The sequence below is a fragment of the Camelus ferus genome, chromosome X, assembly GCF_009834535.1.
Source record: "Camelus ferus isolate YT-003-E chromosome X, BCGSAC_Cfer_1.0, whole genome shotgun sequence".
Taxonomy (NCBI): domain Eukaryota; kingdom Metazoa; phylum Chordata; class Mammalia; order Artiodactyla; family Camelidae; genus Camelus; species Camelus ferus.
The window spans coordinates 90,751,981-90,779,739 of record NC_045732.1 but is presented as its reverse complement, the minus strand read 5'-3'; the positions used below and the strand labels follow the sequence as shown (position 1 = coordinate 90,779,739).

At 36.2% G+C, this 27,759-nt stretch overlaps 1 protein-coding gene across 1 annotated transcript in view; it reads left to right on the top strand.

Moving 5' to 3' along the window:
- The window catches only part of STK26 (serine/threonine kinase 26), a 51,651-nt gene that overhangs the window by 5,949 nt on the left and 17,943 nt on the right, over window positions 1-27,759 (top strand). The window contains exon 3 of the mRNA XM_032474946.1: window positions 26,050-26,280. Within this exon, the coding sequence (XP_032330837.1) occupies window positions 26,050-26,280 (231 nt within the window). The remainder of the gene's footprint in view (window positions 1-26,049; window positions 26,281-27,759) is intronic.

Below are 27,759 nucleotides of genomic sequence, written 5' to 3'. Positions count from 1 at the left end.
AATCACTGACTGACCTTTTCACTCTTCTATTATGAAGCTTCTGACTGGAAGCGTTGAAGGCTTACAGAAGGTAAACTGCCTCCAAATGATTGTTAGGACCCATACTGGGGAGGGCATTTCCAAGCCGGGAAATACCCTGAGCAAGTGTGTGTGCACCCACAATCTTTAAGTGTAACATATAATGACTTGGACTATAATGAAGAATTCCTGTAGAGTAATAATAGGGGGTAAGATTGGAAAGCTTGATTGGGTCCAGATTACGGTGGAAAATCCTACCTGATTTTCAAGGTCTCCGTCTTACTTTCTCCATGAATGTTCTCTGAATGTTCCAGGTTACAAAAACCTCTCCCACTTCCAAGCACCTATTATATCTCTTGTCAGCAGCAGACAGTCCAGTCCTTGATTTTTATACTGCCTTAGATTTTCCCTAATTATGTATGTTACACTTGTCTCCCAAACTAGGTTGTAAATTTTGTGAAGGCGGGGAGCATGTATTTTACTTTTCTTTATATCATTAGGTATGAATTATAGGTAAAAGTGTTGGCTAGTGAATGCAGTATAGACTTTCTGCCTTTTTTCCATTCTTTTTCTGTAAATATATTGTGTAATGCCTGAATTCTTGTAGATCATGAAGGTTAATTTATGTATGCACAATGCAGACATTTTATATTTACTAAAACGATTTTAATGCATTATATGTAATAAGTCTAACAAAATATACATGTAACTGATCAGCTGTCCACAAACTGAAGCTCTTATTCTCTTGTCTTCAAGGCCTTTGAGAGAAAAAGGAGCCTTCATTGCTTTCCTAGTAACTAGGGCTGATTTCACACAAATTTGTGCCTTTAAGAGAAATAACGTCTTGTTGCTTCCCTTTGTTTTCCCCTCCCCCAGAAAATACAAACAAATAAATAAAAGAAACTTCTTTACTTCTCTTACGTCCCAGCCATCACATTAGAAAGAATCTGATAAATTTCATTGATATTAAGGTGTTTTTGATTAATGACTCGGTGTGTGACCTCTCCCATGAATGTTCACATTTTACAGGGAGTAATGCACTTTAAAAAAGAAATATAATAGTAGAATTTCAAACAGCTTGATGATAGTTTTTGACTAAATTGTATCTTCTGAAAGAGTGGTGGTTTTGCTCATTTGTTGCTAGAAAACAGAGTTAGGAGAACAAAAATTAACACTATTATTAGGTGTGATGCAACAAACTCCTCATTTCTTGTGTATAATTAAGACACAAAGAATTTCTACCACAGGTATATATAAAACAATGTCTCTGGAGGAAGGCCATGAGGTGTCTCACTTTTAAAGAACAAAAATCAACAAAATATGCACAGTAAAATTTTGGCTCCCTCTTATGTACATTTCTCACTTGTTTATCTACCATTTTAGACTAAGGTGTTGTATGGTAGGGACCACATCTTTGAATTAATGCTTGTAGAAATCACACATTTACAAAAGACATGAACTAATTCCTCTCAAGAATCCTATGAAATAGGGAGAGTTATCCAGTAGGAAAATGCCTTCAAATTTGTATTTAAAAACAAAACAGCACATTGCTGGCCAACTCTACCCATCATCCTCTTTGTTGTCCTTCCCCCAAACCCATATAATTCAAGCAGATTTCCTCATGTGCACATTCAGAGAAACCAGGAAACCTAGTGCAGAGCAGCTCCCATCCTTCTCCTCTATTCCTGCTTCTCTCTCCCCATCACCTCTTACCAGCATTTACCTTACTGGGGATAGAGCTATAGTCCCCCTCAGCCTTTTCTAGACTTGTTCCACCTTACCCCCGACAGCAGTCCGCTGGCCTTTCTCTTCCTTCATTTATCATACAATCATGGATTACAATGATCCATGTCCTAAAGTTTCAGATTAGCCATTGTTATGACATAGCTTTGGATATTCTAGCAAAATAAGAAAAAACTGTGGTTCATGCTTCCTGGGAACTAGAGTAAACAAAAATGTAGACAGCTTAGGTGAAAGAGTTAAAATATTCTAATTATCTTTTTTAAAATGTCCACTCTCCTCCTTTTTGATCAAAAAACTTCAAAAATGTGCAGCTGAGGAAATCTAAGGCATTGTGTTTTTGTCTTTTTCTCGTGAAAAAATGTTTACAGAAAAAAAAAACTTTTCAGCCTTTTTTTAAGATCCTTATAACAAAGATTATGTGGTTTTAGTGGTATTTTTTTCCCTTTCCCCTCTTCACCTGTTTAAAAAAAAAGTGAGGAAAAAATTTGTAAAAACCCTATCAATTTAAAATAACAAGGACTGAAAAAAGTAGGGTTCAAATCAGCCATCATTGGATTTTTCAATTTGTTTATTACAGAACAATAGCGTCTAGCTGAAGAATAACAGTTGCTTTGAATTATAGAAACAGCCTCCCAGTATCAACTTAATAAAGTCTTACTGGATTTGAAATCCATACCACACTAGATATGTTAGGGGATTTCTAAGCATACGGGTGAATTACTCTACCAGATTTCAATAGTGCCCGGTAACACAATCCTCAGAGTGAATTTTTGGCAGGTGGAGGAAATACTTCAAGGACATCTAGACCCATCCAGATTTCTCTTTGAAAATGCATTTTTGAGTTGCTCTGTTAGTGCCTTTTTTTATCCCCCTCCCCCAGCTTTCCATTAAACCATTGGCTTTGGGACATATCACTTTACAGTATGTTATATTAAGCTAGGATTTAACTGCTTGCTGCAGTATAGTATAAATAACACAGCAGGGGGTGATGGGGAAGGGATGAGCAGCAGAGATAATCAGGTGGGGCGTAAGTTATTACTAATGCAGGAAAAACTGGGGTCGCTGAGCCAGTAGAAACCATAAAGTCATAATTTCTTCCCAGAGCCTGTGCTCATCATTATTGTTGCCCACTAGAACTGGGAAAGTTTCTAGCCTCCCTAGTCTCGATTTCCTGCTGCCTGCATTAACTTTAAGCAGAAGCGTAAAAGAAACCAATCAGCTAAGCATGCACACACACTACTAAGTATGGGGATAGAAAATAGAACTTTGACCCCTTGTGGTTAAGGAGACTACAGTCAGTGTGACTAGCAGCCCCAGGGAAAGAAGCATATTTCAAATGTATGCTTTTTAAGTGCTACTGACCCCATGGGAAGAACAGTTAGCAAACTCATTAATTAGGCTCTTGTTTGCTTCTCTAGTTTTATTTCAAATCCTTTGTTTGAACTTTGCTCTGAGCCTTCGTATGTGCCTGTCAGTTAATGGTAATATATTAGACTTTCCCAAGTTGGACACTGGTTATCCAGGTTTAATGTTTCTACACTCTTTAGTCTTCATGAAAGAACTAGGTGTGACTTAAGCTAGAAAATTATTAGCAGCAAAGCTTGGAAGGCCTACATTGTGTAGGACATAGTGCTTGATGCCTATCTTTGAGATACAAGAAGTATAAGCGAGTCCCTGACCTCAAGAAGTTTATACTGTAACTGGAGAAATTAGACATCTACACATTTAGAAATCGAACTATGCTGAGCAATAGTGATGAATCCCAAATGAGACAGAAACTGACACAGTAGCACTCCAAGGAAGATCCGACCAAGGAAGGGAAATGTCATTTACAGAAGGTCTTTATGCTAGGCAGTTGTGCTTTGGCCACTGCACTTCATTGCTTCTAGGCATGGCAGCCCTAAAACAGACCCTGAAAGGAGAGTGGGAGACCGGCAGGAGAAAAGGAATAAAGGGCCACACACAACTTATATAACAGAGGTTTGAGGTAGGTGCTTGTTGCCATGAACTATCTTAGGGCCAAATGATTAAAGGCCTTGAATGCCATACTGAGACAGTTATTTTTAACTCAATCTACAATGAGGGGTTATTTTTCTAATCAAGAAAGTGAACTGATCAAAGCAATGGTTGGTTTGTTTTTGGAAGATTGCATTAGGCTTCCAACCCAACAGGCCAGGTTGGAGAGGGGAAGGTTAGATATAGTAGGTGGATATTGAAATAGCCCAGGCTTTAGTTGTTAAGGGTTTGGTCTAGGGCAGTGATAGTCAAGCTTGAGCATGTATCAGAACCACCTGGAGGATTTGTCAAAACACAGGTTGCCAGGCCCCATCTCCAGAGTTTGTGGTTCAAGTAGGTCTGTAGTGCAGTCTGTGAATTTGCACTTCTAAGTTCCTAGCTGCTTTGCTGGTCTGGGGACCAATCTGAGCATCACTCAAGGAAGACTAACAGACCTTGGTGACTAATTGCATAGGGGAAGGAAAGGAACATGACGTGGGAGCACAGACTCAAAGATATGACTGAGTTTGGGAAAAAATGGGTTCATTCTTAGAAGTGTCGAATTTGAAGCACTGGCTGGCTACACAGCCAAGCAGAAGCAATTAATTAATAACAGGTTTATTCAGGAGTGAAGATGGAGATGGGGGGTCCTGCTTGGAGAGAGATAGGAGAAGAAATTGTGAAAATGATAATACCATGGTTTTCAATCATCCTTCTAAGAAGCTGAACTCAATTTTGTGTTAAGTTTTATAGCTTCCAAAATCTTACTGTCACCCATCACGTCTGTGTGCCTTGATCCAGGTAGTTTTGACAGCTCAGTAAATGCTCTTATCTTCAAATGCAAACACTTTTATTAAGAACGTGAAATCTATTTATGCTCATAATTGTGAAAATGCAATTTTGCTAAAGTGAAATAAAATGCCAATATCCTAAATGCCAGTATGTGGCACTATTTTCCTCAAAGATAGACATTTTTAAAACTTTCTCCAATTTTGATACATCTCATCAATGTTTTTTTTGTACAGAATCCCTTTCCCTTACTCAGTATTATGCCCCCCCCCCAAAAAAAAACCCTGGTTGTAATAACTCTGAGCTGCTATTATGTCAATAATACCCATTAAAAGTCATGACATTCCAGAGCCAACTTGTGTTTACATATGGAAATTCTCAGAGGGGAGAGGAAGTTACTTCTGAATCATTAAGGAAATATCAAACCACTTCCTAAATGGCCTTTCTGACTCCAGCTTCTGCTCTCTGAAATATTCTGTATACCTGACAGATTAATTTATTACCATTTGCCAACAGGTACCATGTAGGAAAGCTCAGAGCTCAGTTTAAACAAAAGATTAGAACAGAAAATAAGAGAAGCTAATAGGACCTATTTAATGAATTTGTCAACACCAAACAATGTGGACACACAATTACCTACCTCATTCACCAGCCTTGGACCTAAGTCACTTTACAATTTCTAAAACAAACATATAGCCAACAGAACCAAAATTATCCTTCAGAATCAAAGATTTGCCATCAGTCAGGGTTTTCAAAAACATGTGTAGAAATGTACCTCTAAACACATTTTAAGTGATGTTTAATTATCATTAAAATAAGATCCTTGAGTCCCTACGTGACTTGCTCCCCCTTTAGGGAATACAATTTTTGTTTGGGTGTAAAATACCTGACACCTCTTACGTGGTAGCTGTCTCCTTGCCAGAATACTTATTACTTTTGTGACCCGTTTCTCATTATTCTGGATGGTAAATTAAGTTTTTCTTGGGGAAAATCAATGGGGGTGGTGTGAATTGCACATGCAACGCATATTATGCATGAAGTATATTTTGTGTTCGAAAATACTTTTAATTCAGGAAGATAAGGCTCAACATTGGCCAGCAGAGGTTTTAGTCAACTGTCCCAGTTTTAGACATAACTATTTTTAAAAAGTAGAAAAGTGCATTGTCAAAATGAAAATGGATAAAAGATAGGATGATCACGAAGTTCAAGAAGCAGAAAATTATGATTTGGCACTGTCATTTAAGATCTGCATATAAAAGGAATTCAGTAAAATTTATGTTAAAATTATGCTTTCAGTAAAAATTGTGGTATCCATGACTTTGCTAAATATTTGTATTATATAGAATATATAGAGTTATTTACCACATTTAAAAAGATTTCCTCTAAGGTAAATCTTTGCATATATGTACCTACGTCTAAATACATAGCAGGGTTATCAGGATTTTATACAGGTTGCATTTTATCATGGCTAGTCTTTTTTTCCTGTCTTTAATATTTAAACTATTATCATTTGAAAAAAGATTGGACTCACAGCAGTCTATTCCACACAAGAAACAGATCATGGAAAATGACTTTTAATGAAATTCAATACCAGTGTTAAGCTGTTTTAGTGAATTAGAACTGAATTGAACATTATGTAGGATTATATTTCTCAAGATTCTCAATTCTCTGCTTAATTTCTCGCATAGAATAGTCTTACAGAGAATCATTGCATCAGAGGAGCTGCTTTTGATAAATAATAAAATCCGTTTACCTATTAGTAAATCAGAGGCATTGAGCAGTATACAGATGACTTCTAGTTAACAGAAACTTGTGATCATTGCCTAAGCTCTTATTTTTGAAGCTAAAATTATTAAGATACTTTACACTGTAGAGTCTTAGGCGAGAGGGAATGGAGGGAGTGGGGCATTGGATTCTGTTCCAGTGACAAACAAAATCTCGTATGGGAGAGCTGCTTTTTTTTTTTTTAACTATTTATCTCTTTGTGAAAAATGGTGACTGTCACTGAAAGATCTTTTTTTACTCTGTCACAGGCTTCCCAAAGGGCACATAAAATGAAAATGTGGGACTTGACTAGTTAAATAATGAATCAATTTCAAGGTTTTAGCATAGGTGACACCTCCATCATCATCTTTTTGGACTGTGATTTCTGGTAATAGCAAGTGAAAAAAACTATTACCGCTGTTGCTATGGATCTTCTATCTGCTGAGGTTCAGGCATCGTTTTGGAGGCTGCAGTGTAAACCCTGCTTAGGGAAGGTAGAATTTCATAATACCAGAGGATTACTGCTGCCTCCTGAGCAAACAGAAAATGTAGGTGAGGGAAAAGGTGTTGGACTCTGGAAGAAGAGAAAGACAGTATTTCCAAGGAAGGGGAAAAGTAGTCTTTTGCTTTAAAGATTGAGAATTCTCTATTTTTTTAGAATGGGAAATTTCTCTACTTTCTGCAGAGAGGAGAAAAAGCTAACAGAAAAGGAAATTGGGGAGGTAATAGTAATTCATTTCTTTCTTGTTGCTTATGACTTCTGTGATACAAAGTTATATTAACATAATTGATTTGTTATGGCAAGAAAATGCAGAGTGTTTTTGGTTGAGAGAAAGCTTGTGAAAGATCAGGGGGAGAGCTGACATCATAGGGATGGTGATTTCAGCTGCTTTTCTGTTTAAGATGTGCAATTTTGATGGTGTGTGTACTGGGCCAATAAAGTGTTTTTAGACATTTGGAGTCATTTTGGGTGGCCTTTTTTTTCCCCTCTGTAGACAAAATGAATACTTTTCATTAACAAGGAAAAGATTATCACTGGATTATATTTGGTTAATCGGAACTGTTATTGGAGGGGGGAGGGGAGGCTGAAGAGGAGGAATCTTTCTTTCAAGTGACTGGAATTAATATTATTGTTACTTTTCCAGTAGGTTCTGGCCTTAAAATTCTCCCTCAGGGAATGATTAAAACAGTTTTTTGGAAAATTTCAAGGCTGAGTAGCGTCTCAGATTTACTTTAAAATAAGTTTGCTTAATGACTTTTTAGCACCACTTGATTTATGTCTTGGCTGAGAGAAGTATGTAGTCCAATTCCTTTTTTTTCTAGGAACACTTATGGATACTAAATACTGTATTATTCTATTGTTGGCTTTTCACTTTCCAATAGTTTAAAGGGTATAAATGTCTTCATACTTGGAAAAAAGCACGTTGTATTCTGCCCAGGGCTTGCAGCCCCCTCCCTGCATTCCAGGCTGGAGACAGCTTTCTCCTGTTGTCCATCTACATGCCTGGGTTTTGGGGGAGAGTCATTCTGTATAACTAGAAGCATTTAAATTTGATACTCTTGTGTATATTTTTTGATGACAGTGTGTTGTGCAGTTATAGTCTTAAGTATGATCCTGAGTGAAAGATCAAGCACAGCGTTAGATGATTTTTTAAAACCCCTTTAACTCAAAATATGATCTGTGTATTGTGAAAGAATATTCTTATTTAATATGGCCAAGTGGTTCCAGAGCTCGAGAATGTAATTATTTTTTCCTGGTAGGACACTAAATTGTTTCCCCCAACTACTAGAATGAAGAATGTAGTATATTCTGTTCCTTTCTACTGTGAAATAATGCCTGCACACATATCCTCAAATATAAAGTAAGGAGACTGAAGAGGTAACCCTTAAGCTCTAAAACTGTGAGCTTTGGGGATTATACTCAGGAGTCTGGACTAGGTTATTATTTATAAAAGATAAAGCACACACAACTACTTGTGTACAGAAGAGATCAAGTCTTCATTCCAAGCAAATTTTGAATTGAATGTAATTAATTTTCTACTGAGGCAATTAATATGTAATTACTTTTCTACTATGTGTAATTAATTTTCTACTAAGAGGTAGTGAGTCTATAATGTTTGACTTAGGCTTTGTACAAAAGGAAAGTTCCTTGAAATTTTGGATTTTAGCTTTTCTCTTAGTAAATATTTTTAAATGCCTGTATTTAAAAAAATAATGTTTATCTATTTTATATTTAGTAGTTTGTATCTGCTAATCCAAAACTCCTAGTTTATCCCTCTTCCTCCCTTTCCCCTTTGGTAACCTTCAATAAAAAATAGATAAATAGAAATAAATTTTTTTAAATAATTTGCAAAACAAAAAATGAAAAAATAATAATGATCTTCCAGTAGTGTTTTTGGAGCTTTGTTAATCTAATGCAGCCTTTCTCAATCGGGGTTGTCATCTGAACCATAAAACAGAGAAAATTATGTGACTTAATGTTTTATCAATCCTCCCAAGAAGGACATACCTAAAACCATTCTAGATGCACTAGAAACCAGTTTGTTTATTACATACAGTAGATTCCTTAGAGCAGCAGTTGGCAAACGATACCAAGGGCCAAATCCTGCCAGCAGTCTGTTTGTGTGTAGCCTGCAAGCTAAAAAAATTTTTTTTTACATTTTTAAAGAGCTGTTAAAAAAGAATATGTGTCAGAGACCACAGACTGTACCTGGCGCACAAACCTTGAGGCATTTCCGTGTAGCCCTTGACAGAAAAAGTTTGCCAAAGTCTGTCTTAGGGCATGGAACCTCACTGAGAGTTGCTGATCTGAAAAAAAAAAAAAAAAAAAAAAAGAAAAGGAAACATTCTATACTGTTTTCTCTGAGACTGGGGATACAGTCAGATAACAGGAAAGTTTCTCTTTATTGAGATAACTGACTCTGTTGGTCCCATGATTATAATACTTAATTCAAGGAAAGACTTCAAGATGCCAGTAAATAGGGAGACATTTTTGTTTGTTTTCTAGATAAAAAAATTAATTGTTAAATTATATGGAAAGTGGTATTGGTAACAATAATGAATGCTAAATTATATGTATGTATATACAAATATATTTTAATATTTTTCTTGGTTTCGAGAGCAAGAAAATAAAAGTGAGTTAATTTTAGAGGACTGTAAGGAGGGGAATTGATTGCTTTTTATCACTATTTTAAATTAAGGGGCTATATCTATTAGAGAAGGAAAGTAAAAAGAAAGTGTTGAGTGTCAGATATAATCACATTTGTTTCCTCGTTGTACTGAATAAGTGTCTTCACCCTACAATTAACATCTCAGGTACCTTGTCAGCAGTAAGGAGAATAGTACTTAATCAAAAATGCATTAAAATTATTAGATCATAGCATATGAAATAATCAGACTCTATGAAACGCCACTTAACTACTTGATTTAGTGGGGGAGGTGCCATCAGCCATAAAACATATATTGGTAAATCACAACATTATCACGGGAGGAAAAGACCAGCGGACATTATTTGTAATTTGCTGCTGATTTCCTTTATCTCCACATTCAGTTAATCATGAAGTTCTAGGGTGTTTTTTTCTTGGGAAGTGTCAGCCATCATCCCTTCTTTTATCATGTCATTCTGGCCGTTGTCACTAAGTACACTTGAGGGAATGTGCAGACATTATGAAACCACCCGAAACACAGACTTCATTTTTTCACTCATTTGCTGAAAGCTTTCAGTGGCTCCCTACTAACCTGATCAGAAATCCCTAGGACGGATGACTCAAGCAAGGGTGCTGAGGTGGTCAGGAAAGGCATCGCTGGCTGGCTGAGCTGGCTTTAAGACTGGGCAGGAAGAAGGGTAAGAGCAGAAGCAAATGAAATTAGTCAAGACAAGGAAGGACAAAGGGAATTCTAAGGTTGTGTTTTTCAAAATCTTTTATGGGTCCTTTTGGGATGGGCAGTGAAGATTTGTTTGGTAAATGGTACTTTATCTCTGGTTAGAGCTGTAAAATGATAGGGTACAAGTCAGCTCAAGTTGTAGATCACAGATCTTTTCGGGTAGCACACTGTTCAAAGGATTTTAATTACTTTGAATTGCTCATCAGGTTTATTTTGGCTATGGCAGTTCAAAAACTAATTAAGGAACTTTGCCATTTGTCTCCATCCTGAGGTTACTTGTTTGTCATTGCCCTCCTCACCCCATCCCCAGCTAGTAATCACTCATTATAAAATGAAAAAAGCCAACTATTTTATAAGGGTCACTTCCAGTTCTAAAATCCTAGGGTCTTTTAAAGCTCCTACACAGATTATATAGCATATTTTTGGAGGAAAAAAAATCAGATTTTGTATATGTATTCAGATTTGGTACTGGATGTTGATTTTCCTTATTGGAGAATGACAATTTTGTTAAGTTGATTGCTAAATGAACAGGACTACCTATTTCAAGTAATAAAATATATTATCCTAGCCATAGTTGTATGGAGAACGTGTAAAGAGCCTTATGTTTATAGTGGCATTTCTAAAAAATTCAAAGTTTCAACTCATATTAAGTAAGCTTGTCATTTCAGTAGCATTTCCCCCTTTGAACATTTAATTTTTCAAATATTGTGCTTTGGTAACATGAATAGATTTCATCAATGTCAGCAGAGATCAATGAGGATTAAAGAGTGGTGTATTTGTATCTTTAGGCATAGGGATTAGAATAATCACCAATGCTATTGACAATGGGGTGCGGGTAGGATGGAGACTGGTTTGAGAAACTTCAGTTTGGGAAAAACTGATGAACTTTGAGAGGAGATTGACTTATAACCAAAAGAAGAGTTCTCTAAGCTGGAATTCTTTGGGAAAATGGAAATATGACAACATTTAGGACTTTTTTTTTTTTTCAAATGAACTGGTACTCTCTGCGCAAAGGAAAGGGAATAATGATAATAAAAATCGTCATCAGCGAGGATGTTGAGATCCAGCCCGTTTTGTTAATGTAACAAATTTGTTAATGTGAACTAATTTCTCTTATGTGTTGAGTGCATCGCGGTGCTGAGTGTAGCACTAATTTTTATGGTCATTTGTAGCAGTTCTTTTTAGCTTAGGTTTTCAGGTACAATTATTACACACACACATCCCATTTTACTTGGTTCCTAAGTGTATTCCTATTTATTAATGTACTGCTCCAATTCTTTTTAAAAAGTAGGTAGGGCATAAAAAATAATAAACATTATTCTTTTAGCCCTGCACCTGTTCACACACGAAAACACACGCTGTGGTATTTTTCACTTTGGGGAAATGAAAAGTGGGAAATGGGTTGTTGAAAAATTAGAGACCCTTCTTTTAGAGTATTCTATAATCTCCTCTCTGCTCCATCTTTAGGGTTTGCCAAGATTAAAATTGTTTGCTATTGACACCATCATGCCATCAGTATCATTTTCTTGGGATCAAAGAACGTTAAAGCCAGCAGGACCCAAGAGATAAATTTCCGTAGTCCTAAGATTCCATTGGGTAGCTCCTTGCAAATACTATTTGATTAAATTCATTCAAAGTATAGATTTGATTAAAGAGGAAAAATGTTGGAGGGAAATTATACTGCAGCCACTTTCTCATTAAGAATGAAAAGGTAAGTCTGTAAAATTCCACTTTTTCAATCAGTGTTAATTTTCTAAAAGATCTCATGGTGTTAATAATTTACTGCTGTGCTTACAAGCTTCAAACCTATTGATTTTAATTGAAGTTCCACATCTAGAAGGAAGATAGACAGCAAATCAATTTTGTTTTAATCCAATGCATTTTAATAAGTGTGTCGAAGATTCACCTTAACATTATCCACGATAGTTCGATATTTGCTATAAGGGGCCTCTGCCTTGGATTCTATCCCAAGCTGTTTATTTGTGAAAGTACCAGAATGACATCCTTTAATTTTGCCTCCAGTATGGATAGCAAAAAATGAGGCTCTCAAGTGTCAATCATGTTAAAGTGCCCTGTGTGGATCTGATTAAACAATGGCCTGAATAACTTAGGGTACCTGTTTTATCATTTAGATATTAGCAGAATCTTTGTCTTCCTTTAATATTGTACGGCCTGGTCCCCCCTTTTCCAAATGAATATTTTATAGTTAGAGCTTGTTATCAATCTCAGACCATATTTATATAACATCCTGTCTTGTCAGTAATCATCCCTTTAATTTTAACCTAATGCTTATGGTTAAACCTGATCCTTGATTGGACTGTGCATTCCTATGTGTTTAGCCCTACAACGTTAAAAGAAAAGAAATATTCAGCAGAATGATACACAGACTGTGGCTCTTTGAGGCCTCTAATCTTTGTGTTAGTGTATGAAATCATCCTAGACTGTCCAGGACATACAGTAGTCACGTGGATATGGTTATTAATGATTAGAATTGTGCTTCCAGAATCAGATTTGCATATGCCACTGATGTGCAGCCTTGTGTGTATGGTTCCTACCAAGTCTCCGTTGGGTATAGCTCTGTATTATTTCAAGAACTGCTGTTTTGCACCTAAAGAGCTCTCCGGTAGAAAGGGAAGAGCTCAAATTTGTCACTTTGGAAAGTTATTATGTCAATCACATGTGAGAATAGGGATTGACTTAGAATTTCATACCTATTTTAACATCCTGCAGTTTATTGAATGTAATCTTCCTTGTACCAGGAGCCAGAAATCAAATTGCAAATGAAAGGACAACCTCATGCCAAAGATTTCACCTTAGGAAGGCCCCCAAGTAAGCACCCTGCAAACATTCAAGCGCCACAGTATACAGAGTACTGTACTGGATGCCATGAGGGCAACTGGGGCTTTGTGAGACAAAGCCCCATCCTTAATGAGCTTACTCATTAGAAAACAGAAACGTCGTGGCAATGAAAGAGAATGCAAAGATAATGAAATGTGTGATGTGATGGAGGCTCAAGCAAAGGGCTGTGGGAGGAGAGAGGGTGATCTGTTTGGGTGATTAGTTTCCCCTGGGGAGTTTGGGGGATGGTTTTTGTTTGTTTGTTTTAATTAGAGATGCAGATTGCAGAGGAGAGGTAGGGTATTGTCGACTGAGAAAATGGCATGGCTCAAAGGTAAGGAAGTAGAATTGGTCCCCAGTGGAGCATCATCCCATTTAAGTGTGTATGTCTAAGCTACTACTCACTGACACACTGGGTTTGAGATATGGTGAGATATCCCTGAAATTTTCCCTTTAGGCATTTAATTTTGTTGAATGTTCTAGTTCTGAATAGGGGCAAATATAACTACATTACTTTCTGCATGCTACTTTACTTTCTGAATGAATTTACAGTTAAAGGAGAGGAAGACTAATATAACCTTGGGTCCTGGACAAGCTGAACTCTTGGCTCCCCTTGACTTCCTTGGAGTAGTCACTCATATATAATGGAGCATGGCCAGTGTCAGGGGTGAGAGGTCAGTCTGCAGAGTAGCTCACTCTGTTCCTCTTTATCCATCCATCCTAGACTTCTAAGCCTGCTTTATTGTAGTATCAGAGACTTGGAACTTGAATGCAGCCTACTAGTGATTCCGAATTTCTTACTAGAACAATGGGATCGTGTATACTTTTCATTTGAGCCACTGCATGCCACTATAGAATTGGCCCTGTGCCCAATGCCAATTCAACCCTTACCTTAATGATTGCTTCAGAACTGGAGTTGGCAACTGCTAGTGATGGAACGAGGGGAACAAAGGGATTTGACTTCTAATACTTCACTAATTCACAGTGTCACAATTGTAAGAGATTTATAGATCACTGAGCCCACGCCTCTCCCTCATTATGCAGATGGTGAGGCCAACATTTAATGGCCGATTTCTTGTAATTTCCAGGATAAGCAAAATTAAGGCAATTTTGCCTGACCTCTCTGCTCTCTTTACCTCTGTGATACTTATAAGAAACCAGAACTCCTCTTTCCTTTGGAATTGCTGTGAGGTCAGAGAGAAACGAGCTAAATGATGCAATGGAATCTGCATCCAGAATTTATTGTGATGATAGCCTTGACTTTGGGTTATTGAGAGAAGAATGTGATTGTTTGCAGGATGTTTCCTTCCCTTTACGCATGGACATAATTAAAGGTTTAAGGGAACTTCAGATCCCAGAGTTAGTCAAAAAGACAAAATTAGTTATTTCCTTTCATTTAAGAGGTCTTAGAGCCAAAGATGATTTACCTGGCTGAACAAAATAATCTGACATTCCTACTCTCAATTAAAATAATAAGAATTAAAAGATCAATCTGGGAAATGGAGCTAATAAAATTGCTGCCTGTTATGACTTTGTTTCTTGCTTGAGGATTTCTAAGATGGGGGAAGTTATAATTAAATTTCTCCTCATTCTTTCTGTATTTCAGTTTTCTTTAGAAAAATGTGGTATGTGGTAAAGTGACAATAGAACCAAAGAAATGTTTCTTCTTTACCCTACTGGAAATCGAACTGTCTTACAAATGTATGTGAAGAACTTCATTCTTCACATCCCAGAATGTGTCCAGCCTGCTTCATTGTTCTTTTCCTCTGATCTGAGCTTGGGTAAAGAGAAGAATGCAAGTTAGGAGGAAGAGGACGAGGAAGCTCTTCTCTTATCCTCTCCTGAGTAGGAGGAATTAAGATGAAAGAATATTATCAATTATTCTTTTGTTCTTAAAGATGAAGTAGACTCAAAATTATTAATCAAGAGAAACTCCTCACACTGCTGTGTTACTCATACAGCTATGTCAAAACCTTTTGTAATAATTTTAACAAAGTTATCCTTTACTAAAATATTTGCATTCTAAGTATTTTTGCTAATGAGGTGCATTTAAAAATAGGAATAATAAAATAAAGGGAAGATGACAAAGTACTTATAAATTTAATTTTATTTCTGCCTTATGAACACATTTTTCTTGCTGCTATGCACAGTATTGCTGAAAGTTTAAATTGTTGCCTTAAGAGTACAAAGTAATACTGTGTGAGACCTTTGACTTTATGCTTTGCTATTAAGATCAGGGCTGCCTTGCTACTGCCTCATCCATCTCAAAATTGCTTTTTAAGTGGGTGAGTAAAGACAGGCGCTCAACTGTGAGTTGATAAAATGCTATCTGATGACCGAAAGGAAGCCCAGGGTTGTTTTAACTATATCTCTGACTACATTTCATTTATGTCATTGTATGTACGTAAAATTCAACAATTTGACGTCTACTTTATGTTGCAAAAGCAAGTTATAATTATCTTTGACAGATGTGAGCATTCCATAAAAATGAGTTAACTAAGCACATTTTCTTTATGCACTTAAATATTTTGAGCATTCATAAACATGGAAATACAAACTCAAATGACTGACCACCTAAAGAGATTTAACTTCAAGCCCAATTCTTCATGTTTAATTTGAAACACATACAGACATGCTTAATTTTTTTTAGTTCTTATTCTATCATATGCAAAACATAGTGAAGCTAAATATTTTACTTCGAAAATATAGCACAGAGGCCTCTTAAGTATTCCATAAAATTTTATCAGATACTTGTAATATGAACCTGAGGTAAGATAGAGAAATACTCTGCTAACATGACATCCTTCAAACTTTTTGAAAAATTTATGAGGAGTTTGTTTTATCCTTCTCATTATTAAAGTAATCTGAGTATTCACATGGTCATTTGAACAATTCTATGCCTATATAAAACGTAACACAAAAATATTATCTTTATTCTTGGGTAATTTCATCAATTTGAGAGTCTTTCTTGAGCAGAATTGAAAGCCTTAGTGTTAAGGGTTACTGAAGTCTATAATAAATCACTGATAAAGCTGGAATTGGAATCGTTGGCTTCCGGACATTGGATTCTGTGGGAATCATGGTATGGAATAGCACCATGGCCTTGCCTCCCACACTTTAGAGGCTAGCCCATTCCAATCTAGTTATTGACATGGGAAAAAATGGGCTGAATATAGTAACCTTGCCAGAAAGCCAAGATTACAGACAGGTCACTTCTCTGTAAGAGTGTAATATGAACTGTTTGGTAGTTGTGTGTATATACAGGGATCAGTCAATTGCAGAGTGGTTCAAAAATTTAAGAAATCGTAATATTCAAAGAATAGGAAAGCCCTATTTTAAGTTTTTCAAACTCTTTTAAGTTTAAATTTTTTCAATTCTTTAAACATAGGGATATTACTATGGAGATATTAGACAGTTGTGTGATCAGTTCCTGATGAAAAATAATTTTGGTTTTTTATAGCAAAAGAATATAGTTTAGGTTACAAATTAATCCAAGCTGTAGGGAAAGAGCCTTAGACTTAAAAGTCAGGAGATTTGGGTTCAAATTTGAGCTTTGCCACTAGTTAACTGCTTTATATCATTGTTCTCCCTGTAAAAATAGATTTTGGATCAATTTAAATTTCTTTCATCCTGTTAAATTCATTCCTTGCAAAACTCATGTTCATCTTAAAGATTCTGTAATTATTTTAATTCCAGGATTTCTGTTTTCCTTTTTAACCTCTCCCTACATCTACCATCATTTTGACATAAATGCCCTTAAGTTTCATAACCTCTACTTGTTGGTATTAGCCTGGTACACAGCAGGCATACAATAAATGCTGGCTGCTGATAGTGGTGATAAGAACTTGCATTAAATGACCTATATATATGTTTTCTTCCAGCTCTAAAAGCCTATGACTATTACGGTTCTATCCAGAGAAGTCAATTGTGCTTAGATCACATTATAGCACTTTAAAAAGAAGATGATATCCTATGGTATTGAACTCCAGTAGTGCTCAGAGTAATATATGGTTGCTGATTTTTAATCTTTCCCTTTTTTCTTCTGGCAGGATCTTGATTAAGAAGTATGCAACAAACTTTTGAGGCAGTGTTCACAGGGCAATTGAAGAATCTTAACATAGTCAATCATAATAGAACTAATTGAATTTGAGGCTTATGGAAGCACCGGAGAATGACATTTATACACATTCTGTATTGTTAAATGACATGGAATAGTACAGACGTGGAAGTAATCTAGAAAAACATTTTCTCTTTAGCTTTGGAGAACTAATTTGAGCAATTTAAAGAGGTAGCTAACTGGTGTATCTCTAGTTTTTAGGACATTATTAGGCTAATGTTTTTAGTTGCTCTTTGATCGTCAGGGTATCCTGAATTCAGTGCAGATCCCTTTTAGTGTTACCACTGAGAGTTTAAAGGGAGTAAGAAGTATTCCTTTCTAGGCCTTTTATATCATTAGCACATTTTTTGCTCATACTTTCCTTCATCATTAGTGAGTCACTGATAGGCCTATACACAGATAAGTCTTTGTAAAGTGCAAAAAGTATCTTATAGCCAAGAGCACTCATAGTATGGACTTTACTAAAGTTGGGAGGCAAGTGCAAAATCTAGTTTGAGGTCAGCCTTACTTACTTTCATTCTTGGTTCTTGAAGGTTCTTTCACCTGAACTCAACCCTTCCTGGTCAAAACCTCTGAGAAATCTATCTTCTTCTTCCTGAATTTATAGTGTTTTCACTTTCAGTTCTAGAAGAGAGGGCTTACATAGCTACCTCAGATTCAAAGAAACCAGATTCTTTATCTTTGCTTCTTTCCCACTTTTGGTTTTCCACGTCTCCATACTGCTAGAACCCCAAGACTAATTCTAATTTTGTCTACTACAATTTTCTTGTTTCTTCTAATCACCTATTCCTAATGGCCCATGATGAAGTTCAGGGCACACTAGCCCAAAAATGTAGCACCCTGGCCTATTGAGTATTTTAAACTGAAGGAGTCTGAGAAAGACTTCCCCTACCCCTGCTCCCTTGAAGCAGGTCATAAGACCCTCATTTGAGAGTTGCTCTCCCTATACCCAGAGAAAAGGAGCATCCTTATCTCCAAACATAAGGAGATGCCAAAAAGAATCTCAACAGACATTGCTAAGATTCCCACAGTTCACTGTACCTAGCTCATACGCTTTGCTCGGTCACTCTACAATGTTCCATTTTCACCAGACCTAGCATAAAAACACACAGGTTTATCAATTTCTTCCAGTCTTCATTTCCTTATGTAGGTTCCAGTGTCATGTAAAATTTTTATTAAATAAATTTGTATTCTTTTCTTCTGTTCATCTGTCTTAGTTTAAGTTCATCTTGTCTTTGTTTACTCCAACAAAAGTGTACGAGTTCCTTTTTATTCCACATCCACTGTAATATTTGTTATTTGTCTTTTTGATAATAGTCATTCTGACAGGTATGAGATAATCTCATTGTGGTTTTGATTTGCATTTCCCTGATGATTAGCGATGTTGAGCATCTTTTCATGTGCCTGTTGGCCATCTGCATGATTTCTTTGAAAAAATGTCTATTCAGGTCTTCTCACTTTTAAATCAGATTTTTTTTATATTAAGTTGATGAGTTGTTTATATATTTTGGATATTAACCCCTTACAGGCCATATCATTAACAAATATTTTCTTCCATTCACTAGCTTTTCTTTTCATTTTATCAATGCTTTCCTTTGCTGTGTAAAAGGTTTTAAATTTAATTAGGTCCCACTTGTATATTTTTGCTTTTATTGCCTTTGCTTTAGCAGATAGATCTAAAAAAAATATTACTAGGAATTATGTCAAAGAGTGATACACCTATGTTTTCCTTTGGGAGTTTCATAGTTACCAGTCTTACATTTAGGTATTTAATCTGTTTTAAGTTTATTTCGGTATATAGTTTAAGAAAAGTGTTCTAATTTTATTCTTTTACATGTATCTGTCCAGTTCTCCCAGCACCACTTATTGAAGAGACTGTCTTTTCTCCATTGCATATTCTTGCTGCCTTTGTCATAGATTAACGGACCATAAGTGTGTGGATTTATTTCTGGGCTTTCTATCCTGTTCCATTGATATGTGTCTGTTTTTGTGCCAGTACCATACTGTTTTGATTACTGTAGCTTTGTAGTATGGTCTGAAGTCAGGGAACGTGATACTTGCAGCTCTGTTCATCTTTCTCACGATTGTTTTGGCTGTTTGGGGTCTTTTGTGTTTCCATACAAGTTTAAAAATTTTTGTTCCAATTATGTGAAAAATGCTATTGGTAATTTGATCAGGATTACATTACAGGATAGTATGGCCATTTTAACAATATTGATTCTTCCAATCCAAGAACACAGTATGTCTTTCCATCATATTGTGTCATCATCAATGTCTTTCATAAATGTCTTACAGTATTCAGAGTTCAGTTCTTTTGCCTTTGTTCTTTGGGTTTTCCTGTTCTTTGGGATATCTTTCCATTTCTTTGTATCTTCAATTTCCTTTATTTTTCAGAATATAAGAGTTTCACCTCCTTGATTAAGTTTATTCTTGGGTATTACATTCTTTTTGATGTGATTTAAAATGGTATTTTTAAAAATGTCTTCTGATACTTCATTATTAGTGTATAGAAAATGACAGATTTCTGTATATTAATCTTATATCCTGTAACTTTACTAAATTATTAGTTCTAATAGTTTTTGGATACAGACTTTACAGTTTTCTTTGTAAAGTATCATGTCATCTGCAAATAGTGACAGTTTCAGTTCTTCCCTTCCAGTTTGGATGCCTTTATTTCTTTTTCTAGTCTGAATGCTGTGGCTAGGACTTCTAATACTATGTTAAATAGAAGTGGCAAGAGTAGGCATCCTAGTCTTGTTTCTGATTTTAGAGGATATATTTTCAGCTTTTCTCCTTTAAGTATGGTTTTAGCTGTGGGTTTGTCATAAACAGCCTTTAATGTTTTGAGATATGTTCTTTCTGTACCAACTTTGATGAGAGTTTTTTATCATGAATGAATGGTGAATTTTGTTAAATCCTTCTTCTGCATCTACTGAGATGGTCATGTGAGTTTTATCCTTCCTTTTGTTAATGTGGTATATATATCACATTGATTGATGTGTGAGTACTGGACCAATCTTGCATCCCTGGAATAAATCTCACTTAATTATGCTGTGTGATTCTTTTTATATATTGTTAGATTCAATTTGCTAATATTTTATTGAGGATTTTTACATCTTTATCAATCATAGTTACTGGCCTTTAATTTTCTTTTCTTGTGGTGTCTTTGTCTGGTTTTGATATTATGGTAATGTTAGCCTCACAGAATAAATTTGGGGATGTTCTACCCTCTTCAGTTTTTTAGAATAGTTTGAAAAATATAGATATTACCTCTTCTTCATATGTTTGGTAGAACTCCCCTGTGAAGCTGTCCAGTCCTGGATTTTTGTTTTCTGGGAGTTTTTTTTAATTACTATTACAAATTCAATTTTACTACTAGTGATCAGTGTGTAAATTGTCCATTTCTTCTCAGTTCAGTCTTGGCAGTGTCTGTTTCTAGAAATTTCTCCATTTCTTCTAGGTTGTCCAATTTGTTGGTATAAAACTGTTCATAGTATTCTCTCATGATTTTTTTGTGTCTCTGTGGTGTCACTTGTAATATCTCCTCGTTCATTTCTTATTTTGTCTATTTGGGTCCTCTCTTTTCTTCTTGGTGAGCCTAGCTTGAGATTTGTGAGTTTTGTTTATCTTTTCAAAAAACCAGCTCATGGTTTCATTGATCTTTTCTAATGTTTTTGGTCTCTATTTTGTTTATTTCCTCTCTGATCTTTATTATTTCCTTCCTTCTGCTGACGTTAGGCTTTGTTTGTGTGTTTCTTTTTTTAACATTTTTTATTGATTTATAATCATTTTACAATGTTGTGCCAAATTCCAGTGTAGAGCACAATTTTTCAGTTATACATGAACATATATATATTCATTGTCACATTTTTTTTCGCTGTGAGCTACCATAACATTTTGTGTATATTTCCCTGTGCTATACAGTATAATCTTGTTTATCTATTCTACAATTTTGAAATCCCGTCTACCCTTCCCACCCTCCACCCCCTTGGCAACCACAAGTTTGTATTCTATGTCTATGAGTCTGTTTCTGTTTTGTTTTTATGCTTTGTTTGTTTGTTTGTTTAGATTCTACATATGAGCGATCTCATATGGTATTTTTCTTTCTCTTTCTGGCTTACTTCACTTAGAATGACATTCTCCAGGAGCATCCATGTGGCTGCAAATGGCATTATGTTGTTGGTTTTTATGGCTGAGTAGTATTCCATTGTATAAATATACCACCTCTTCTTTATCCAGTCATCCGTTGATGGACATTTAGGCTGTCTCCATGTCTTGGCTATTGTAAATAGTGCTGCTATGAACATTGGGGTGCAGGTGTCATCCTGAAGTAGGGTTCCTTCTGGATATATGCCCAGGAGTGGGATTCCTGGGTCATATGGTAAGTCTCTTCCTAGTCTTTTGAGGAATCTCCATACTGTTTTCCATAGTGGCTGCACCAAACTGCATTCCCACCAGCAGTGTAGGTGGGTTTTCTATTCCTTTAGGTAGTAGGTTAGGCAGTTTATTTGAGATTTTACTTATTTCTTGAGGAAGGTCTGTATCACTATAAACTTTCCTCTTAGAACTACTTTTGCTGCATTCCATAGATTTTTTTTAATTGAAGTAAAGTTGGTTTACAATGTTTCGGGTGTAAGGCAAAGTGATTCTGGCTAGAGCCAGAGTCAGGTGTTTGCCCGGTTTTCTCCTATGCTCAGTGGCCACCACCACCCCATTGGGAGTGGAATTGGTGCTCAAGGTACGAAAGCAGAAGCCCTGAGGGCCAGGTCTGAGCTGGTTCCATTCCCTCTGTGTGTGCACACTCCCTGCTGGCAGTGGTGCCTCTGCCTTAGAGGAGAGCAGCACTGGAACAAGAGGAACTGGAGAGGACCTGCAGAGTGGGCCAGGGCATGCTGGGACAGCCTCAGCAAATCAGTCAGAGCCCCAGGCAGTTTTCAATCTGCTGTTTCCTTGAGTGCATGCTGGTAATGACTGCTTTCACCCGGTTCAGAGGCAGGATTGGATCCAAGGCATCTTCGTTTTCTTTAAGTTTGCATACTTCCCTTGGTAACAGCAGCAAGACGGACTGGAGTGGGCATCCAGTGCAGGCTGGGGTGCATGCTGTGACAGTTGTGGGAAGCCAGCCAGAGCCCCAGGTAGTTTTCAATCTGTTTCCTCCACCTTATTCCCTGAGAGTAAGTAAGCAAGCATGTGTGCGTGCTCTTCATGAGCAGAGACGTGGTTTTTTACAGCCCTCCAGTGAGTCCCATTCATTTTCAAAACAGCTAAGGGGACTCGTCTTCCTGGAATCAGGCCCAATATGTGCCTTGAACCTGTCATTCCCCAGAGAGGATCCCTGAGCCCATCATATCACCCTCCTCTTGCGTGTCCCCTGCTAGGGATACGAGTTCCAACTGAATCTCTTTTCCTTCCTTCCTGCCCCACTCAGTGTAGATCTTTGTTTACAGCCTTGGTTGTAGAAGAGCCTTTATGTCAGTCTCCGGGTTGTTTTCAGCAAGAGTTGCTCTGCTTGTATATGTATTTTTGATGTATTCGTTGGGGGAGGTAAGCTCGGCGTCCTCTCTTATTCTGCCATCTTGATCTCCCTCCAACCTGCCCCTGACTTTCCACAGGAGACAAGCAAGATGGTCATCTTGCGTTTTTCCCTTTTGGACTTCCTAAGGGTATCCCCATACTGAGAGGTGGTTGTTATCATTGTTGTTTTAGTGATGATGATACCTTCTAACTAAGACAAATTTGTAACAATAGCTGAAAAGTCCAAATCCAAGCAAAGAACAGGTAATGAAGGTCGAGGAATAATGAGAATGTCCTGAAGTGGGTCTCTGAGGTTTTCATCTTCACAGATCCATTTTTGTGGGGAACGTATAAATCATCTTCCATTAGTTGTTAAGTCAGTATGACGTTAATTTAGCCGCTCATCCTTTTTGTTGCTGTAGAACTTGGAGCTCCTTCCTGGGCTATGGCTTTGAGAAGGCAATGCAAACACAGATATAGTAGTAAACTAATTTGGCAATAGAGATATAAAGATTTAGAAATTTTAACATTCCTAAAAGAATATTTGTTTTGGGTGGAGAAGGAGCTGACTTGATTTTCTTAGAGGTTCTAAAGAAGAGTGATGTGACTGATTGGGCAAGCCAGCTTCTTTATAAAGGTGGTTTTAAGTTGCATTGCTTGGGATGTTTACCATTTATTTACTTGACTTTTGCCCTTGCATGAAAAATGGAAAGGGAATATATCTTGATAAAGACTTTGGATACTTTGGTTTAAGAAGCTGGTGACATGGTGAATGGGGAGTTAGAACTTAGGTATTATCTACCCCAGATGCAGGAAGTCAGGGAGGTGAAGTTATACTAGTGAAAACTTGTTTTCATAATTCCTTCCGCTCTGGAAGTTGGGGTTTTACATGAGAAGTTTTAGTCCTAAAATGTAAGAGTGGGAAATACCAATGTGTTTTAAAGATGATGGATCTTTCTCTTTTTCTTTCTCCAACTTGATATTCCTTGATTTAAAATCTTAAATTATATTCATGAGTTAGGATTCACTTCAGAGCTTCTTAAAAATTCAAAATGTGAGTTGATTTTTAAATCTTTGATTTACATACTTTTAGGAACCCATTTATTATAGAAAGCAAGAACAGCTGTGTTCTCCCTGGGGTTGACTGTTTCAGTCAAATCCTTTTAAAACATGAATTAGGAAGATTAGGATTTAATTTTTGTTTCTTACAACAAAAAAATCTTGCTAGGCAGTTAATATACTTCCTAGTCTGGAGTGTATTACCAGAAATTACATACTATCTACTTTTTAAACAATGGTATATTTACAACTTTTTGATTTGTTTTGTAGTTAGTTACATTAGAAAAATGGAAAGATTTGCTGTTTGATTTTTCCAAATTCACTGAATTTAGGAAGTTATAGGGAGGTGAGCCAAGCTATGTGTTAAGTATTTTTGCCACAAGGTACTAGAAACACAAGAACCATCACCAAAAGTAAGAGGAGGTAACTTGTGGGTTAGCTACTATGTGATAGTAATCACAGTGTCTTGGCAAGAAAGAAAGCATAATAATAATCAATAATCAATCAATAATAATGGTACTCAAGTTTTAGAGAAGGTATTATAACAAAATGTTAGTATTAAAGAGACATTTGCAACCTACGGAAATCTAAATTATTTTTAAAAGCCTCTGTGGGCAGCTCAAGATGTGTTTGTCCTATGTGGGTACGGGAGGTGAGTGGGAATCCCCAATAGCTTGCAATATTTAAGAGACTGCATGAGATTTCAAAATTGTAGAATAGATAAACAAGATTATACTGTATAGCTCAGGGAAATATATACAAGATCTTATGGTAGCTCACAGAGAAAGGAATGTGACAACGAATATATATATGTTCATGTATAATTGAAAAATTGTGCTCTACACTGGAATTTGACACAACATTGTAAAATGATTATAAATCAATAAAAAAATGTTAAAAAAAAAAAGAGACTGCGTGGGAAGTGTGTCTTTTAGCAATGGGAAGAATCCAATCAAGGAGAATGAGGAAGCTTATAAATCAAGCAGGTCTTGTGCAAACTGTCTTTTAGGCAGGTTGCAAAAAGAAAAATTGGTGAAATTATTGAAAAGAAGTCGTAAGTTTTTAAGGTACTCAAAAGCAGGCAGTTTATTGGAATAGCAGTGGGTCTATTTGGTGATGATGGTGCAACTAACTCTATGAGAGAAAAATAATAAACTTTAATGATCTATTTGTCTAATAAAAGAAGATAAAAGGGAATATGCTAACTCTGTAATTGTCTCCTGAAATTGATGACTAGGTTAAATTGTAGTAAATGCATAGATAATCTAGGTCCAATTGACAAATTAAATATAGACAGCTCATCAGAATTATATATCATCCTTCTATATTTTGAAGGAACTCAAAGTAAAGTTTTAGATATAGACTAATAAAGTATTTGAATGTAAATTAATAACATGCCCTTTTATGAGGTTTAGAAATCTTTTTTTCTACTTGATCAATAGTATATATTCAGCAATATGAGTTTGAGTAAGGATATAAAGGTTATCTTGTGGGAGTAAATTTTGAATTCAAAATTGTACACTATTACATAAAGGATATTTCTGAATCAGGAAAGGACCGTGAATTTATAAATCTAAGTTGTGCCTATACATTCGTTAACCTAAAAAGTTATGCTTGACTCAGATTTTATCGTAGCAAAATTTTGACTTATTTTGGATTCCCACTGTGAGATGTGCTGTGAAAGTTCAACATATTACCATTTCCTCATGAGTACTAGCAATTATAATACAAGCATAGAATCTTATTTCAGCCATTGATGAAAATATTACATACAGATAGGATCCCAAGTAAAGAAGAAGAAGAAAAAAGACTTGTAGATTCTTGGGTCTTTTGTGTTCTGTGTTGTTTATTTGGTGGTTTAGAAATTTAGGTGCAGCAATTAGGATGTCAAGTTGGAGAGAGAGAGAAAGAGAGTTGAAACGTAATATTTTGCTGGTAAAATGTTATAATTTTAACAAATCACCTATAGCTTAGGTTAGGTATTCTCTCAGTATCACTACCATTGCATTAATGTGAAAATTGTGTATAGTCAGCTGCTTTATTCTAAAAAGTGTCTAGCCTTTTGGCATGCACCAGAGACAACATTTGCTGTATGAGATTGTGGTAGCAGGATCAGCTAAGCCCAGTTAGCGGGGCTGATCCAACAGAATATGGACTAGCTGACCATTTGGGATACAGTTGTTCTAACAGAACATGTGGAGAATCAAGGGAGTTTGTATGCTTTTTAAAAAAGAGACTATTGTCTTATGTGATTTATTTTCCTTCATTTAAAAATTTGATGCCAAACATTTGTGTACTTCCCTTTCTTTCTCTCCTTGCCCCCTTAGAATAATATAGCCGATCCAGAAGAACTGTTCACAAAATTAGAACGCATTGGAAAGGGGTCCTTTGGAGAAGTTTTCAAAGGAATTGATAACCGTACCCAGCAAGTGGTTGCTATTAAAATCATAGACCTTGAGGAAGCCGAAGATGAAATTGAAGACATCCAGCAAGAAATAACTGTTTTGAGTCAGTGTGACAGCTCATATGTAACAAAATACTATGGATCATATTTAAAGGTAACGTGTGCACTGTATTATTTAAGTCATAAGGTATTTTCATTATAAGTATTTCTTTTTTTTTAAATTCTGTTTTTTGAAAGGCAATGTCTTAAATCAGGATTTGGCAGTCTTTGGCCCCCAGGCAGAATTCAGCTTCATTTATAGTGCCAAAATAGGCTGTTTTTAGATTTCACAGCTGTATCCTGAATGTATCCTAAATGCATCCCAGTACTCAGCTATACTGTTTTTCCACACCTGAACTTTGGGGTTGATGGACGAGCAGAAATGCAGCTGGGCCTTGAGACATATCCTTTGTCAGGAAAGAGCTTTCTCCCTGGGCTTTCGCACGTTATTCTCAATGGTCCAGTCTGTCTCAACCTCTGAATTGATGGAATATGTAAGTATGTCACTTATTCCATTGGGTTATGCTGGTAATTTTCACATCTTTCTCTCCAGGTTATGAGCTTCTTGACAGCAGGGAGTTTAATTTACCCAGTCTTGGTTTTTACATCACTTAACACAGGATGTGGCACATCTTAAGCACATGATAAATATTTGTTGAAATGGAATTAAATAGAATAATATCTGTCCCCCTCCAAAAAAAAAGTTGGATTTTTAGTTTCCAGGATTATGGAATTGGCAGACACCTAAAATTCCAGCAGATGGAGATATTACTGCATAACAGAAAACTCTTTGGTTACGAAAACCCAAGAGTTCCTGGGTTCCAGAGTTAGAAGTCTGGATTTGTGTCTATTGAAATGTGAACAATAAGTAGTTAGAACAATCTAGCTTAAATTAGAGTCTAAATTATTTTACAAATTTAAAAACGTATTCCTGTATTGATATTTTTCAAAGGAAGGCAGTATTAGTTAGATCTTTGTTTTTCAGGGCTTACAGAGGGGGAGGGTTTATTTGTTTGTTTGTTTGTTCATCTATCTCCAGGCCAAAAGGGTGTGTTTATAACCCACCAACCTGTTGACCTGCACAAAAAATTAATTCTATCTTTTTACATTCTGCTAATCAAATTACCTTAGGACAATCGATCTATATTAGTTAATACTAATATAGAAATTCATCATCGATTTCACTAGCTTTTTATAGAGCTTGATTTATTCTAATATTACATGATTTAGGTGAATGTGGAATGAGCGCATAGTAGCCAAACAGTCACTATGTGTCAGATACTGTACTAGGTTCTGGAGATGTAAAAATGAACAACTTACTCCTGCCATTAAGCTCACAGTGCCTAATTGCACTAAAATGGTGCAAATTTTGTGACTGAATGTGTGTAAGTTATAGATGGGGCATAAATAAGCAAGTAGTCACCCCTACCATTTTTTTTTCCGTGGTGGCGTAAAGGAACGGCTTCAAGGAGGAGGTGATACTGCTGGTAACTCTTATCCAACATACTTCAAAGTGTTAGCCATTAGTCTATTATATACATAATTGCTTGATTCTTTGTGGCGTATTTTGCTTTCATATTCTTTCCTAAAAAGC